At 50.7% G+C, this 17,145-nt stretch overlaps 1 protein-coding gene and 2 long non-coding RNA genes across 5 annotated transcripts; 2 read left to right on the plus strand and 1 right to left on the minus strand.

Moving 5' to 3' along the window:
* Positions 1–776: 776 nt before the first annotated feature.
* LOC132467778 (myelin-associated glycoprotein-like) lies at positions 777–6,905 on the plus strand. 2 transcript variants are annotated; one of them, XR_009528076.1, is made up of 11 exons: positions 777–886; positions 981–1,027; positions 1,157–1,228; positions 1,884–2,237; positions 2,336–2,629; positions 2,839–3,117; positions 3,392–3,670; positions 4,177–4,473; positions 5,299–5,371; positions 5,440–5,618; positions 6,100–6,181. XR_009528076.1 is itself a non-coding variant. In XM_060065331.1 (11 exons), the coding sequence occupies exons 2-11, from the start codon at positions 1,009–1,011 to the stop codon at positions 6,462–6,464; spliced, it is 1,950 nt and encodes a 649-aa protein (XP_059921314.1). In that variant the 5' UTR covers positions 779–886; positions 981–1,008; the 3' UTR covers positions 6,465–6,905. The 2 variants fall into 2 exon arrangements, 1 of the variants encoding a protein (XP_059921314.1); XM_060065331.1 differs by lacking the exon at positions 5,440–5,618 and adding an exon at positions 6,264–6,905 and having other exon boundaries at positions 779–886.
* On the minus strand, positions 3,186–3,800 carry LOC132467796 (uncharacterized). The gene is made up of 2 exons (XR_009528079.1): positions 3,700–3,800; positions 3,186–3,411 (listed from the first exon to the last, which is right to left on the minus strand). It is a non-coding gene; the product is annotated as an uncharacterized LOC132467796 (long non-coding RNA).
* A 1,342-nt stretch (positions 6,906–8,247) lies between the features above and the next one.
* Positions 8,248–12,305, plus strand: LOC132467797 (uncharacterized). Of its 2 annotated transcripts, XR_009528082.1 has the most exons (3): positions 8,248–9,894; positions 10,018–10,202; positions 10,234–12,305. It is a non-coding gene; the product is annotated as an uncharacterized LOC132467797 (long non-coding RNA). The 2 variants fall into 2 exon arrangements; XR_009528080.1 differs by having other exon boundaries at positions 8,248–10,202.
* The last annotated feature ends 4,840 nt before the right edge of the window (positions 12,306–17,145 follow it).

The following is a 17,145-nucleotide window of genomic DNA, read 5'->3' on the forward strand; positions in this document are numbered from 1 at the left end:
CTTGGAGCGGCCGACCCCAGTACGTAGACGGTTCAGCGAGGTCCACAGGTGGCGTGGCAGGTCTTCTCCTTTTACACCGCCTCCTGGGTCCCTGATGTATCGTTGGATGCGGGAGGGCCCAGCCGTCTCCCACGTCTGTCTCCAGGATGCTGCCAGTCAGGCATCTCTGGACAAGTCATCAGGGATAGACTGTAGCATCTCTTGTGCTGCCTTGTTGTAGGGATGGCGATACTTGAGCCTGCCTGGTGGTGCCCGAGAGAATACGACAGCCTTCACGTGGCCTCTCCTGCGAGTAACGAGAAACGGTGCAAGACAAACTCATGCAACGAATGTCGCCAAAGAATCATCGAGCTGGCAGACCAAGGTACAAGCCAAGGTCAAGACCAAGGCAGAGAACGTCCTCCGCAGGACGGGCGGACACCCCTACCATCGAAAACCAAGGCCTGTCAGTGCTCCAACTCAACTTCTAGGGCCTTACCATCGCCAAACTCGAAGTCATCAGGCATCTCCTCCTATTGGTTCTGTCTCACAAGATGGCGCCCCCAGCGTGACGAAACTTTACATCCTCAGTGTTGATAAAGCTTTCAAAATGCTGGAACTTTCGGTAAAATCTATAATCCATGGTTCCATCTTGCTTCAGATGTGCTAACTTCCTCTTTCATACGGCGTGAAGGAAATCCTGGATGATGAAACCAACATTGCCCAATGTTACTGATCCTAAAAAATAAAACTCTTGATTGTCAACAACAGATGTGTCCCTCTATGTAAGCCTTTGTCAGAGGAACAGACAGTAAGACGAGCTGGTCTTACCATCTAACCGTTAGCGATGACTTATCTGCCAGACCGCAGCTGACCACACTGCAAAATAACTCTGAGACTCATTCAGGTAAATACATGTGGAGAGACATGCGTTCTCATCTCTAGATTAGGGTGGGCAAATGGAATTACAACACTATTTTTTTATGTATTTTGAACGCCGTGTTTTCTTTGCTGAGGAAGTACAGTCCTATGCTGAACTACATGTTTGGTCTGTATTGTTAGAAAGTGTTGTTAATATATGTTTGACAAAATGGTCATTTGAAGATCAAATGCTGGTACAGAGCCAGTGGAACTGTTTTTAAGTTTTTACCTTTACAACTTACATGAATCAATGCAGAACTGAAAGAAGATTCTGTTAAGAACATGGAGAGATCCATTACCATCCTCCTCCTATGGTGTCATCTCCAAGGTAAGAGATGGATCAGACGTTACCACTGTTATACAAAACTGGCTTGCCATGTATTCAACCTACATCTCAACAGTTGTCTTCATGCATAAATGTAGGTATCCTACATTAGTACCATGTAGGTCATTTCACTTCAGTAAGGTCCTTATGTGTAGTGTGGTAAAGTTTACGTTTAGTAAACGTTTAGTGTGTGTGTGTGTGTGTGTGTGTGTGTGTGTGAGTGTGTGTGTGTGTGCGTGTGTGTGCGTGCGTGCGTGTGCGTGTGTGTGTGTGTGTGTGTGTGTGTGTATGTGTGTGTGGGGGGGGTCTTTCTGTGTGTGTGTGTGTGTGTGTGTGTGTGTGTGTGGGGGGGTCTTTCTGTGTGGAGTTTTTATGCTCTCCCCGGGTTCATGTGGATTTCCTCTCGGTAATCCGGTTTCCTCAGACACTGTAAAAAACATTTTAGTTGCCACTCCTGCCACTCCCATGATCAAGGCGAGGGCACTGCCTCCGGAGAAGTTTCACGGGCGCGGCCATGTGGCAGCACACTGCTCCTAGCTTCTCGATGGGTTCAATGCAGAGGATTAATTACCCCCCCAGTAGTACGGGGGTAGCGCGTTTGATGAGTGTTGTGGCTAGTGTGTTAGTTCTAGAATAAAAGTTTGACTGTCTTTCCCAGGCGTCGGAGGCCAGAGCTGGACCGTGTCTCTGCCCTATAGTGTGAAGGGTCTGCAGGGTTCCTGTGTGAGGATCCCCTGCAGTTTCACGCTGGAGCAGGGCTGGGATACTTACCTGGACCATGCATGTAAAGCCCAATGGTTTAAGGATTTTAGGCAAGACCTAGTGTTTGACTCCAGCCTCGAAGGACATCAAAACCTCTACCAGGGAGAGCTGGTGGGGAATCTCCTGAGTAAAAACTGCACAACCATCTTCCACAACCTCCCCGTCTTCAAATCCAAGCTTTTCTTCAGAATTGAATGTCGAAACAGTCTCAAATACAACTACGCTACTGGCGTTGTGGTCGATGTTGAAGGTTCATATTTTGGTTAATTATGTTACATTAATTTTGCTCCACACAGTTTATCCGGTTTCGTCGGATTAACTTATTCCTCTGACGGTTGTGGTTAACAGATGTGTGGAGACCGGTCTTGAATCCAAAAGGCCGAGTGGAGGCTGTTGAAGGCAGGCCAGTCATGCTTTCCTGCTCGGCTCAGATCCTCTGTCCTCACCAACCCACGCTGTCATGGACACCAAGCCTTGGAGACACCCAGGAGACAGTGGAAGATGAGCTTGTGACCTCTGTGCTGACCTTCAATGCCTCCGCGCTTCACCATCGACAGAGGATCACCTGCTCCTCCCTCTACAAGCGCCACACAGGACTAAGCGACGCCTCCTTCGAACAATATTTGACCCTCAACGTTTTGTGTGAGTAAAGGTCATTATTTTTATTTATTTTAGGACCTTCTGGTAACACAGTTTGGTTTTGTTGCATTTTATGCGATGTAGTGCGACGAGGCATTGCGGTGATCTTCAGGTCCAAGTCCCAGAGTCCCAATGTGGGTGTGGAGGGTTCTATACAGCAATGTTCCTTACAGACCAGTATAATAAGATGGCGCCTGAACGGTTGCTTTCAGACCGTCCGGACAACGTATCGGTGGAGTGGCCGTCCAGCCCGGTGCTGGAGGGAAGCTATGTGCGTCTGAGCTGCAAAGGCTCCGCCAACCCCCCAGTGGACCGCTACGCCTGGTATCGCTCCCGACTGAACCCAGGAACCGATCAGGGGCCCTCTGAGGGGCCCCTGGGTTTCAGTCGGTTTGTCACCGTGTTGGTCTCTGCAGACGCTCAGTACTTCTGTGAAGTGGGGAACCCTTACGGAGCGAAGAACACCAGCCTGACCCGGATGGTCGTCCACTGTGAGTCCACCACCATGAGCCATGCCCGGTTGCAGAATGTTTCTAGCTACTGGGTGCCTTCAACTTAACATCGACACAAATGTTATCAAAACTTATGCTGCATCAACACATGAATCCCTCGGTTTACTTCATAGATTGCCCTATTGTAAAAAAAAAAAAGAGTTTTATTCAAATGTGTTCAGACTTTACTTTCTGCTCCACTGGGTCCTGTTGCCATGGATCCTGTTGCTATGGGTCCTAATGGAATGGGTCCTGTTGCCATGGTTATCCACAGATCCTCCTAGAGAGGTGGAGCTGAGGGCGGAGCCGCAGGGCGGGGTGCAGGAAGGACGGGGCTTCACGCTGAGCTGCTCCGGCCGGGCCTGGCCCTCCTCAAACTACACCTGGTACCTGGTCTCAGCAGGGGCCCCCGGGGTCCGGGTCCCTCTCCCGGACCACGGGGCCAACCTCACGGTGGAGCGGGCAGAGCGACGCCACGGCGGACGCTACTACTGCCTCGCCGGAAACTACCTCGGAGCGAAAGAGTCGGACCCCGTCCACCTGGACATCCTCTGTAGGTTCTCTCCTAACCCTAACCCTAACCCATCCTCTGTAGGTTCTCTCCTGACCCTAACCCTAACCCATCCACTGTAGGTTCCTCCTGACCCTAACCCATCCTCTGTAGGTTCTCTCCTGACCCTAACCCATCCACTGTAGGTTCCTCCTGACCCTAACCCATCCACTGTAGGTTCCTCCTGACCCTAACCCATCCTCTGTAGGTTCTCTCCTGACCCTAACCCTAACCCATCCTCTGTAGGTTCTCTCCTGACCCTAACCCATCCAATGTAGGTTCTCTCCTAACCCTAACCCATCCACTGTAGGTTCTCTCCTAACCCTAACCCATCCACTGTAGGTTCCTCCTGACCCTAACCCATCCACTGTAGGTTCCTCCTGACCCTAACCCATCCACTGTAGGTTCCTCCTGACCCTAACCCTAACCCATCCACCGTAGCACTTTGTAAAGTTGTTTATAGCTTGTGTTTTAAGGTTGTAATGCGTTCCAAGCTCTTGTGTTCTTAGTTGCTGCTGAGATCCTAAACTCCTCCCACTGTGTGAGGCTTCCCTCTGGGGTCCTCTGCTCCTGTGAGAGCCAGGGGAACCCCGTGCCAACGCTGACCTGGACATTGGATGGAGAGGCCGTCGATCACTCTGCACACCGTCCCATCAGGGAGTATCAAACAGGCAACCTGGGAGTCATGAATGTCATCAGCTTGCCCCAATCAGACAAAGACCCGCCCACTGTCATTTGTCTCAGCAACAACTCTATGGGCGACAACCGCTTGGAGTTAAACTTTGCTTTCTCTAAAAGCGAACCTGGTAGGTCCTTCCATCCATCGTCTGTCAGTCGATCTATACATCCTTCTATTATCCCTTCATCTTTCAATCCCTTCATCCTTCCCTTGATATTCCTCCATCTATTAATATGCATTCATCAACTATCTCCAATTTATCCCTCTTTCCATCTGTCCATCCCTAAATCAGTCTATCCCTTCAACTAGCTATCCCTCCAGCTCTTAATGTCAACCCATTCCTATCCACCTACCTACCTACCTACCTACCTACCTACCTACCTACCTACCTACCTACCTACCTACCTACCTACCTACCTACCTACCTACCTACCTACCTACCTACCTACCTACCAACCTACCTACCTACCTACCTACCTACCTACCTACCTACCTACCTACCTGTCTGTCTGTCTGTCTGTATGTCGGTCGATCTTCCTACCTACCTACCTACTTATCTATCTACTTATCTATCTATCTACCTACCTACCTAAAGGGACCCTATTGCACCACCAGCTGTGAGGATGATCAGTCGTTAAAAGGTCTTTCAAAATCGAGTCACTTGTGACATCAAAAACGGGACTGTTTACCAAGATGGTGATGTGTGTGTGGATGGGCAGGTCGAGCCCCACGTCACCGTCCTGGTGGACTGAACCAGATGGAACGCTGATCTACCAATCATAGATCTGGGTAGAAACTTTAACTTGTGATGCGACCAGTGGCTGGAATTCTAATTGGCTCACGATGACTAATCAGCCTAAGGGCTTTTAAATACATTGATTGGTTCAATCACAAAACCATGAGCAAAAACCACCTGACAACACATTCTAAATCCTGATCTTTAATATTCCAGACTTGGTGCTGTGGATTGTCAAATCTGCGGTGATATTCGTGGGATTAGTGTGCGTGGTCGTCTGTATTATCAGGTAAGTCCACTTGAAATCGTACACATTCACTGTGTTTAGAAATTCACAACTTTCTCTGTTGAATTCAGATAGATGTAATTTAGAAGCAGATGCCTGCAAGCAGACTGAGGACATGGAGAACTGAACCCCAGGGGCGCAGTGCAGCGTTGACAGTGTAGTGTGTAACGACGGTTTCCAACTCCACCTCAAGTACCAACTACGAACACTTATTGTGCCCTGCTGTCCAATAGATCTGAAAACGTTTAAGGTGAGATGCATGCCCCTTTTTGCTAAAAATATATGAATATCATTTTTATTCAAATGACGGCTCTTTAAAGAAAACTATGAAGAGATTCAGCAGGATTACCAGCGCTGCCAGGTGCTCGTCACGTCGTGTAGCTTCACTGCTGGAGCTTCTGCTCTAAAAAGGATTATTACACATTTGTGTGTGGGTCAAATCGTATTATTTACAATAACCTGTGGATTATTAGCAGCGAATCAGAAATAGACAGAGATTCTAATTGTACTATATTTAGCTCAGTTCACCCTATGCATTATACACTGTCTAGTCTGTCCCCCTGGTGCTCATTATTTTTCCGGTTGTATTCCGGTCAACGGGAGTCGGACAGCGCTCCCTCTATGATAGCTCTGCCAGAACCTTTCAACTGGTTTCCAAACCCCCTGACCAATAGACCATCCCACCCCCTCTGATATACAGTTTGCTCTACTGTGTATTCTTTTGATTTCAGAACTCGGAAGATGGGTGAGGAGACGCGGTCCTTTAACGCTGCCACTGTGAAGCGAGCCCCCCCAGACGAGGAGGAGTCCCAGGTAACGTGGATACAAGCTCCACACTGACCTCTGGGATATTTGTGGAGCTCTGTTGTGCTTGAAGACCCATTCTGTGTCTCAGGTCGTCTTCGGAGGTGAGGAGGACGACTACATTAACAGCAGGATGCAGATGAACCCGGTTGGACCGAGAGAGGAGGCTGTTCTGAGAGCCGGTTCCCCAGTCTCAACGCACCGTGATGCAGCCTCCTCCCACCGGATAGGCCCTGCAGGCTCCCACCCAGGACGACCGGTCTCTAGGGAGCTGACTGAAGATACTCAGTAAACCGTTTATGATGACCAAGTATTTCCTACAGGTAGATATTTTAAAAAGTTAGTATATAGCTTTTTTTTAATAAGTTGATAGCCATCCGTGTCAGTGGCAGCCTGCCCTGTAGGCTGAATATGCAGTTGTGTGGACCAGCTAAGCCAGTTCACCATTAATTCTCTAATTCAAGATCCATTCGGAGGGGTTATGTTGGCCTTTGGTGGTGATTTGCATTCACAGCCGAGGTAGAGAAGGCTTGTAGTTGTCAGAAGTGAACTTTAATGCAATATACACTGTTTCATACATTGTGTGAAACATGACAGCAAATCTATTGAAATTAATAAATGTATTAATTGTAATTCTAGCGTTTTGGTCAAATAAACATTGGTCAAGTTTCTACTAGGTTTTATAGCAATGTCTAATGTTAATTAAAATGTGCAACCATCTCTTTTAAACAAATGCAGTCTTCTGTTTTTTTTTTAAAGTCACAGTTCTCAGCTCAAGGCAAGAAGTGGCCCCAAAGAAAGTCTTGCCTAGGGCCCCCTACTGCCTAGAGTCAACACTTACCAGTATCCATGGTAACATCTAGTGTCCCTGGTAACATCTAGCGTCCTTGGTAACCACTAGCATACCGTGGGGCCCTGGTACCAACCAGTCTTCCTGGTCAGTATTAATTAAGAGCAGTGTTTACAGCATCAAGAGAGAACAATATAAACAGTGTTATCAGATGACCGTATCAACAGTAAGCATTGTCAGAAGGGAATATTATAAACAGATAGCAATATAAAAAGTATTCGTATTGACAGAGTACATTATTAACAGTATTAAGAGCAGCATCAATAGTATGAACACTGAACACTTTACATTAACAAAACAGAGTTATCAGTATTCATTTATTTATTTCATAACATTCATAGTAATGCATAAGCAATGGATTTCATCAGTGTCAAGCACTATTGTGTAACCTAATTTGGCGATAGATTGTCAAGATTGCCAACGCAAATGTGTTATGCAACACACTTACTGAACTACATCATACATTGACCATGATACGTCATCAGAGATTAAGGCCACTGTGGCAGTGTGTGTGTGTGATGGCTGGTTTAAGCAGCCTCAGCTGGCGGAGTCTGATTGGACTCTGGTGCTGGGTGAGGCTGCACACCTGTTGCACATTGAGTAATCCGTGAGCACAGGTTAGACCAGCCGTCTAACCCTCGGCAGCGGAGCACCCTTGCCATGTTCATTATCACACTTGTGCAATCAAACACCACCACCCTACGTCCTTTGTCTTGAGGAGCCCAAAATAAGTCACCTAGGTGGGGTGGGGCGGCGTCCTAGGCGGGGTGTAACATGGACCTTTGCTACAGGCAGTATAAACAGAGCAGGATCAACAGTATTAACAGAGATTATTACCAAAAGTATTAACAGGGCAGTATTAACAGAGATTAGTATAAACTGTATTAACAGGGAACAGGGCCTAAAAATTGTTTTTGTTTGGTTCCGGTTTCCGACCGACCCTGTCAATTTATGTGCGACCCAAATTATTTTATGAGCTTTAAAAAAAAATAATTAATAATAAAGTTTTCTTTTTTTTTTTATGCAAACTATAATCACGTTTTGGTACAACACCTCTTCATTCTGTACAAGGATGAGCGAATTTTCTCGTTTTTAAATGAAAACAACCTACCTATCATTCGCTGCCGCTGGAAAAAAATTAATAAAAAAATAAAATAAATTCCCTACCTACCCATGACCTCAACTGACAACCAACAGGAACCAAACTTTTTTTATTTTTAGGCCCAGTATTAACAGAGCAGTATTAACAGTATTAACATATCAGTATTAACAGTACTAACAGTTGTGCTGACCCCGCGGCTCGAGGAGACTGGGGGCGGGTCCCCTGCTCATGTGTTGGAGGTCGTGGGAGGAGCCAGTGGCTCATCACGGAGAGGTGGAAGCACCCGTGTCATGCGTACTCAGAAGCTGCCATTTTGAATGACCGCAGTCTTCAAGCCCTCGACCCCAGTGCACTCGCTTTCCGTTGTGCAGGATGCTCAACTTCCCGTTCTTTGTTCCATTACCCTGCTTTGTCGACTCTACACCACTGGATAACATATATCCATCATCCACTTACTGTGTTACTGATGCTGCTGATCTACACATGTCATTACTTCAATTTAGTGGTCGTCCTTCATTCAATTATGTTAAGTTTACTCTTTCAATCATCACCCTCTGCAATAGTTTGTTACAGCCTAGAGCCGTGTCTAAACACAGTATTAAGAGAGAACAGTATCAACAGTATTAACAAGGAACAGTATCAACAGTATTAACAGAACAGTATCAACAGTATTAACAATATTAACAGAGAACAGTATCAATAGTATTAACAGAACAGTATTAACAGAACAGTGTCAACAGTATTAACAAAGAACATTATCAACAGTATCAACAGTGAGAAGAATTAACAGAGAACTGTATCAACGAGATTAACAGAACAGTATCAACAGTGTTAACAGAGAAAAGTATCATCAGAGAACCGCATGAACAGTGTTAACATTATTAACAAAATGATTAGAAGTCAGTATCAACATTATTACCAATGAACAGTGTGAACGGCTTTAACAGTGTTTACAATAGTAACAGTATTAAAAGAGAAAAGTATCAAAAGTATTAATAGAGAACAGTATTAGCTGCATTAACAGCGTTAACATTATTAACAGTAGTAGCAATTAACAGTATTAAGAGTATTTGCTAATCAACAGTCATACAGTGCAGTATTAATATTGGTTGATTATGGTTGAGTTGAACCTTTAATCTCTAATTATATATACTTCCTGTATGTTGGCTCAGCTCTAAGTTATGTCTCTGCTCATGTACATTTTAATAAGTTCCTCATTCACGCATCTCTACTCAAGGCGTAGAGGAACTTCATATCAAGTCCTTCACCTCTATCACATAAGTCAACCCTATGCCTGGTTGATAGAACAAAGGAACATAATTACATTTACGTGTATTGATATATATTATTTTTAGTTTTATTCAAGCAATACCTGTTTTTGTTAATGTAAGGGACCGGGTGATATCTTTTGTTTTCCTGTTTATATCTCTGTCTAAACTTCTCAATAGTTGAACAAGTCCAATTAAATGTTAACTTTTAACATCACATGAGCATGGTTATTATCATTGTTCTACTTTGAATATTGGTATTATATGATTGGAAATTAGTTTAATCAGTCATGGTAAAAGTGGAAGATTTACTGGTATTTTGAAAATACATTTCTTTAGCAGTTTAGAATGTCTTACTATAATTAGTCTAGTACTGAATACCTAGTGTAGTACGATATTAAGTGTAGCACAGAAGTTAATGAGATTTTTGTATTTCTCCTGATGAAGTTCTGGAGGAGAACATGACTGGATCCTGGAGACATGCTCTGTAGTCTCCTGCAAGGTAAACATCTCAACCCTCTCTGATGTTACCTTTAATAGGTACTATATTAATACCTGTAGCACTGAAGTTCTCTCTGTAGTACACTCTCTAATATCTTTGATACTCTATTTTTACCCTCTGTAGTATAGTTAATATATCTATCTATGGTCCCATGCCTCGTCCGCGGTGCTGGCCAATGGAGTCGAACGTCACCACTGGCGGCCATCTTACCACAGTAAGCTGATCACCAATAACATTGTGTGTTGGTAGTGATTCATGTACTTTTTAAATAACCATAACTTACTAAATTTTCAACCGATTTTGAAACGGTTTGGTTTTTTATAAACGTCAGAGATGTAGGTATGACAGTACATATGTATGAACAATTGTTTGGTTCTTAGAACAATAGAATAATGTTCTAAAATAGGTATGATTTCCCTTTACAAATATACATCAAGAAAGGCTGCAAGTTGAAATCCCCACCCTGTACAGAGATGTATGTAATTATATATAACCATGTGTTTTCATATGAAATGAACATTAAACAGAACAGATAGGTGCAATAAATACACACATGCACAAGGTATTCATGTTATTTATGTTAAATCAATATATGGTCTACTAAAACTCAGAAAAAGCAAAAGTTTGTAAGAAACCAAACCGTTTGTAAATCAGTCAAGTTTTCAGAGAGATAAGAGTATTAGCATTTGTGCAGATCACTGATTAACGTCCGCTACAACAGATTCCACCAGAAGCTTTACTGTGGTAAAATGGCGGCCTATGGTGACGTTCTAGACGCCGCCGTAGGGCATCTAGTTAATATACATCTATGGTGCCAGCGGCCCGAATTACTGCCGCGGCCCACATAAGTGGACCGGCCCACCGGGAAACCTCCCGATCGTCACTCAGTTAATAATCGTTATTAACCAGCGGTCTATGGCGGAACTAGATTAAAATGTGTGTTGTCAATCATCGGCATCTGTTTAATGCTGTTGGCACCAGTGCCAGCGCAGCACGGGCGGTCTGGACGGGCAGAAGGAGCCCACCGTACAGTTCAGGGAGACGGGCTGTCCCTCGGTGACGGAAACCGGCCCGCTGATGACGGGGGACTCAGGGCGTTCTGTTGAAGGGGGACACCATCTTTGTTTACACAGAAGTTAAAAAAAGGAATGCCTTCATGTGATTAAAAACGTGTTCATGTTTGAATGTGATGGGTATTAATGTCGTCTAGACTCTAGAGTGTAAACAATGTAAAATGGATAAAGGGTTTTGTATTTGCTGTCTTTCTAGAGCTAAGGCGGGCCTCACAGGGTCCTTTTATCTCCACTATCCTGCTCCGATTTCTCTGCTGCTGCCGTTATTTGGATGACTTAACATCCATCCAACAGGAAGCAAGCTGTTCATATAGGAGGTTCTCTATCAGCGACATTCAAGGTGGACACTGGAGCTCCCATAGGATCCATTCTGGGCCGGCTCCTTTTTTAGCTTACATATAAATGACCTCCCATCTGCAGGCCCACCTGTCCGTCTCCAAATGTACCAGGCTGCACACAAGTTCTCTGAAGCATTGGCCAATGTGTCCAAATGGATTTAGCTCCTAAACAACTTCACAAGTCCATCGGCCGGATGTGATGCGTGAAGAACTTAAGGGTCGGGAACTCGAGTGAGAGTAAAGAGGGAACTGTGTTGTTCCGTTCAGCAGGAGTACTCGGGGACATTCAGCCTTCTCCTTCGTAGCCGGCTGGGCTGTAACACTGAAACACTTCCTACAAATGTAAGGACCTACACTTTGATCAAACAAACATTGAAACTATGCAAAGTGTTGACATTACCAACATAATGTACTGTGATTATTTTGTTTTAGTCGTTTTAACTGTAATGTAATTATTATGTTGTCGACATACCCAGAAATACAGATGTAAATGAGCCTCTTGGCAAACATATTGAGATTTAGGCGCGAACTAAAACTTGGATTAATGTGTACTATCCCCGTGTAATAAAATAAATATCATTTTCCCTTCAACCCACCAGAGACCTCCAGGGTGAAGGCCCTCGGGGTCCCCCAGTACCCCTCCTCCGGGCCCTTCAGGGCGACCTCAAAGGCCCGTGAGTCCTGCAGGCGGACCGGGTCCAGTCTCAGCGAGCAGTCCCCCTCTGAGATCCGCCCGTGGAGGGAGGTCCGTCTGAGGTACTCCCCGGCCACGTGACGGGGGTCCTCGCTGTTGAAGGCGGTGCTCCTCGAAGGGAAGCGGCGTCCTCCTGTGAACGTCAGCCGGACCTCCACCCGGCCCCCGCCCCTCCCGAGGGGAGCAGCCAGGGGGGTGAAGGAGCAGGGGACCACCGCACAGGACCCGGCCAGCGCCCGGACTCGACCGGGGACGGACGGGACCGGGGAGGAGCCCCCCGCCGCCGTCCAGGAGAGAGCACCCGCTGGGGGGGGGAGAAGGACAACATGTCTGTGTGTTATTCAACGTTCAACTCAATCTACGCGATGTTGTCGCTGTTACAAAATGATAGCGTAATTCAGGACTGTCGCAGAACCCGTTGTTTTTGCCGGTCCCCGCCAACCAGTTTGTGAACGTTCTACTCTGCTCCCAGCTCGAGTCCGGTTCTTTTCATGATTGCGTCACAGGACGAAGGTTCACCGACTACGAGCGTCCTCCTCTGAACACACACTGCGCTAGTGCCTCAGTGTGTGTTGATGTGTGGAGCTCCACCCATCCAGGCAGCAGTTGATGTTGATGGCTGTGTCTGAGAGAGGGTTAAGCTTCCCGAAAACGTATAGTATAACGCCACGGTGTTGCGGCGCATGTGATGTCTAGGTCTTGTGGCATTCCCCCGGTGCCACGCCCCCTGTTCGGGAGAGTCGAGGCCGGGATATACCGCCGGTGGCCAACAGCCGGCGACAAATCCCAACCTCCCGAGAGCCGCAATCGGGGAAACGAGGAGCACCTGGGCAGGAGGCACCCAGGTGTTAAAAGGAGGCCACCAAACGACAGATCCAGGAGAGTCGAGTGGAAGAGAGGACGACGCAGAGGACCGAGAACGTAAAGTGAGCCGCACGGCGGACACGTGGACGACGACTCGAGCAACCCCCCCCCGACTTCGATGTACAGCGTGCGCTTGTGTGGATACGAAACCGAATATAATAAACCGCCGTTTGAGGCTTTGGACCCTCACACCCTGCCTGGTCCTTACTTGAGCCCCTCTACCAAACCGAGTTACCACATATGGTGGAGAATGCAGGCAACTCGGTCCACGTGCGGCTCCCGGTAAGGACCCCTCCCCGCGTAGTGGCAGTGGCTTTCCGTTTTTGATTTTTTTTTTGTTTTGTTTTTTCCCTGTGCGGTTCCTCCGTTCGCGGAGGTGAATACCCGCGGACGTAGATGCAGAACCCCGGGACAGCCGCAGGACCAGCCGGCCCGAGAGAATCGGACCCCAGCCTGGCCCTGCTGACGGAGGCGGTGCTCCGCCTGACCCAGCAGGCCACCCGCGACCCGCCGACCACCGCCCCGACGAGTCGGCTCACAAAACTAGGACCCGACGACGATGTCGAGGCCTTCCTAGAAACATTTGAGCAGGTGGCAACCCGGGAGAGGTGGCCAGAGGCCCAGTGGGCCTATATAGTGGCCCCGTTTTTAACCGGACCCGCCCAGCAGGCGAGTCAGGACCTCAACCCCGGGGACGCGGGCCGGTATACCGCACTCAAGGCGGCCGTGTTGGCCTACTATGGACATAGCCTTGCTGCGAAGGCCCTCAATTTCCACGAGTGGACGTTCGACGTCCGAGGACCCGTACGGACCCAGGTGGCCCACCAATGTCGGCTAGCCCGGAGGTGGCTGGTAGACGGAGCGGGACCCAGCCCCGTGGATCGGGTCGTGGTGGACAACACCGTGCGACAGCTGCCCCCCGACGCCCGGAGGGTGCTGGCCCACCACCACCCTGAGACCGTGGACGACCTCGTGCGCCAGCTGGAGAACTGGCAGGTGGCCCAGCGGCTGGCGGCGGGCCCGAGACCCAACCCCCGGGCCACCCGGAGAGAGACCCCAACACCGCCGTCGAGGACCCGGCCGTCCACCCCGCCCCGAGAACGAGGGGAACCCGAGACCCGGCGCTGCTACCACTGCGGACAACGGGGACACCTGGTCCGCGACTGTCCCGACCGACAGGACGTCCCCATGCCCTCCGCGTGCACCGCCCCGAGAGACCGCCCCACCTGTATGCTGGCGACCTGCTGGACACAGAGCCTCAAGGACTCCCCCACCGTCCCCATCAAGGTGATGCACCAGGACACCCATGCCCTGGTGGACACGGGGAGTGCCGTGACCCTGGTGAGGGCCGACCTAGCCGGGGGCAGGCCGGGGACCCCGATGCAGGTCTCCTGCGTACACGGCGACACCCGGACGTACGAAACCTGCCACGTGGTAGTACGCACACCACAGGGGGTCTTCGTCGCCCGGGCCGGGATAGTACCGACCCTTCCGGTGCCGTTCCTGATTGGCCGGGACTGCCCCATCTTCACCCGCTTTTGGAGCCCCAGGAGGGGGAACCAGGGGGGACGAGAGCTGCACCGTCCGGCCGGCCGAAGCGGACGCCCGGCCCAGCGAGGGGCAAGGCGCCCGCCGACGCGAGAGTCCGGGTCGGAGACCGGACCCGTCCCGACGACCGCCGCCGACCACGGACCAGCCCTGGGAGCGACCCGCCGACCGTCCGCCGCGCGGACCGAGACGGACGACGAGCCGGGTTCCGGAGGAGAGGGACCGTCGGCGCCGGGAAGCCCGCCCCGATCTACCGGGGACCAGGCGCGACCGGGACCGGGAGACGGAGCGGGGCCCAGCACCGACACCGTTACCGCCTCCGAGAGGGGGAACACCCCCGAGGAGCCCGAGAGCTCCCCCCTAACTGAGCTATCGGACTTCGCCCAGGCGGGGGGGGAGAACTCGGCCCGACCGGGACAGTTCGCTACGGCCCAGCATCGGGACGATGCCCTGCGGCACGCGTGGGGACATGTGGTCGCCCACGACGGTCAGGTGAGGGACTCAGTGAGCCACCTGACCCACCCCCACTTCTGCACTCAGCGGGGGTTGCTGTACAGGGTCGACGTACGCGAGGGGGAGGTAGTACAACAACTGGTGGTACCGCGACCGTACGTGTCTAAGGTTTTGTTCATGGCCCACACACATTTGCTCGGCGCACATCTGGGCATGGACAAAACGCGAGAGCGGGTGGTGGCGCGGTTCTATTGGCCCGGGGTACGCAGAGATGTAGCGCGTTACTGCCAGGAGTGTCCCGACTGCCAGCGCGTAGCCCCGCGGGCAGTGGAGCGGAGTCCGCTCATACCGATGCCCATTATTGAGACTCCCTTCGAGAGAATAGCGCTGGACATCGTAGGACCCCTCCCCAGGACGAGCCGGGGACATCGATATCTCCTCGTCATATTAGATTATGCGACCCGATACCCCGAGGCCCTCCCACTGCGTGCGGCGACTAGCAAGGCGGTAGCCCGAGAGCTAGTATTACTCTTTAGCCGGGTGGGGCTCCCAAAGGAGATCCTCACCGATCAAGGCTCCTGTTTCATGTCCCGCGTAGTCAAGGAGCTACTAAAACTGTTACAGGTCTCCCAGCTCCGGACCTCGGTATATCACCCGCAGACGGACGGGCTAGTCGAGCGGTTTAACCAGACCATCAAACGGATGCTCAAAAAGAGCATCGAGGCGGACGGGAAGAACTGGGACCAGTTGCTTCCCCACGTCCTCTTCGCCATTCGTGAGGTGCCCCAGGCTTCCACGGGGTTCTCGCCCTTCGAACTCCTTTATGGGAGGAGACCCCGTGGAATACTGGACCTGGCGAAGGAGGCGTGGGAGAGTCATCCCTCTCCACACAGGACCACCATCGAGCATGTGGAGCTCGTCAGGGACCGAATGGCCAAGGTCTGGCCCATAGTCCGAGACCACCTCGCCCGTGCTCAGCAGGCCCAAGCGCGCGTGTATAATAGGGGGGCGCGCGTGCGGAACTTCCGACCAGGCGACCGGGTCTTAGTGCTGGTTCCAACCAGCGAGTGCAAGTTTCTCGCGAAATGGCAGGGCCCGTACGAGGTAGTAGAGGCCGTGGGGCCCGTTAACTATAAGGTGAGGCAACCCGGGAGACGCAAGCCCACCCAGGTTTATCATGTGAATCTGTTAAAGCAGTGGCGGGGTGAGGATGACCCTCCCCTACGGGCCCCCATGGCCTTAATGGCTCGGCCCGCGATCCCTGACGTCCCGATGGGGACCGACCTCAGCCCCGCACAGAGACAAGAACTAGGGGAGCTGGTGCTGCAGAGCCGGGACGTGTTTTCGGACGTGCCGGGGCGGACCTCTGTGATCTCCCATGAGATCCGGACCGCTCCGGGGGTGACGGTTCGGATCCCGCCCTACCGGGTACCCGAGTCCCGGCGCAACGCCATCCGAGCCGAGGTGGAGCGGATGCTGAAACTGGGGGTAATTGAGGAATCCCGTAGCGCCTGGGCTAGCCCTATCGTGCTGGTGCCCAAGCCGGACGGGACCCACCGGTTCTGTAATGACTTCCGCCGGTTGAATGAAGTGTCTGACTTTGACTCCTACCCCATGCCTAGAGTAGACGAGCTGATCGAGCGGCTGGGACCGGCCCGGTACCTGTCCACGCTGGACCTAACCAAGGGGTACTGGCAGGTCCCCCTGGCCCCGTCGTCCCGGGAGAAGACGGCCTTCGCGACGCCGGGGGGCCTGTTTCAGTACACTGTCCTGCCCTTTGGTGTCCACGGGGCCCCCACTACGTTCCAGCGGATGATGGACCAGGTCCTAAGGCCGCACAGCAGTTACGCCGCAGCATATATCGATGATATAATCATCCACAGTGCCAGTTGGGACGAACACGTCAAGCACGTGCGGGCCGTGCTCAACGGCCTACGAGCGGCCGGGCTTACCGCCAACCCTGCAAAGTGCAGGTTGGGGCGGGAGGAGACGGCCTATTTGGGGTACCGGGTGGGGAGGGGGAACGTGCGACCCCAGGAGGACAAGGTGGCGGCTATCCGGGAGTGGCCTCAACCCCAGACCAAGAAGCAGGTGAGATCGTTCCTGGGGCTGGTGGGGTATTATCAGCGTTTTATCCCGGGGTATGCCACCCTAGCCTGCCCCCTGAACGATCTCACCCGGAAGGCCCTCCCGGATAGGGTCCACTGGACTGAGGCAGCGACGAGGGCCTTCGAGGACCTACGGGGGGCCCTATGTAAGGAGCCGCTACTGGTCACCCCGG

The sequence above is a fragment of the Gadus macrocephalus genome, chromosome 11 (assembly GCF_031168955.1).
Source record: "Gadus macrocephalus chromosome 11, ASM3116895v1".
In the NCBI taxonomy this organism is placed as follows: Eukaryota; Metazoa; Chordata; class Actinopteri; order Gadiformes; family Gadidae; genus Gadus; species Gadus macrocephalus.

Excerpts from the sequence above, each read along its gene's own strand:
- LOC132467778 (XM_060065331.1), top strand. Across the intron at positions 3,118-3,391 it reads GACCCGGATGGTCGTCCACT|ATCCTCCTAGAGAGGTGGAG; the intron begins GTGAGTCCACCA and ends GGTTATCCACAG. Across the intron at positions 6,182-6,263 it reads CAGACGAGGAGGAGTCCCAG|GTCGTCTTCGGAGGTGAGGA; the intron begins GTAACGTGGATA and ends TCTGTGTCTCAG.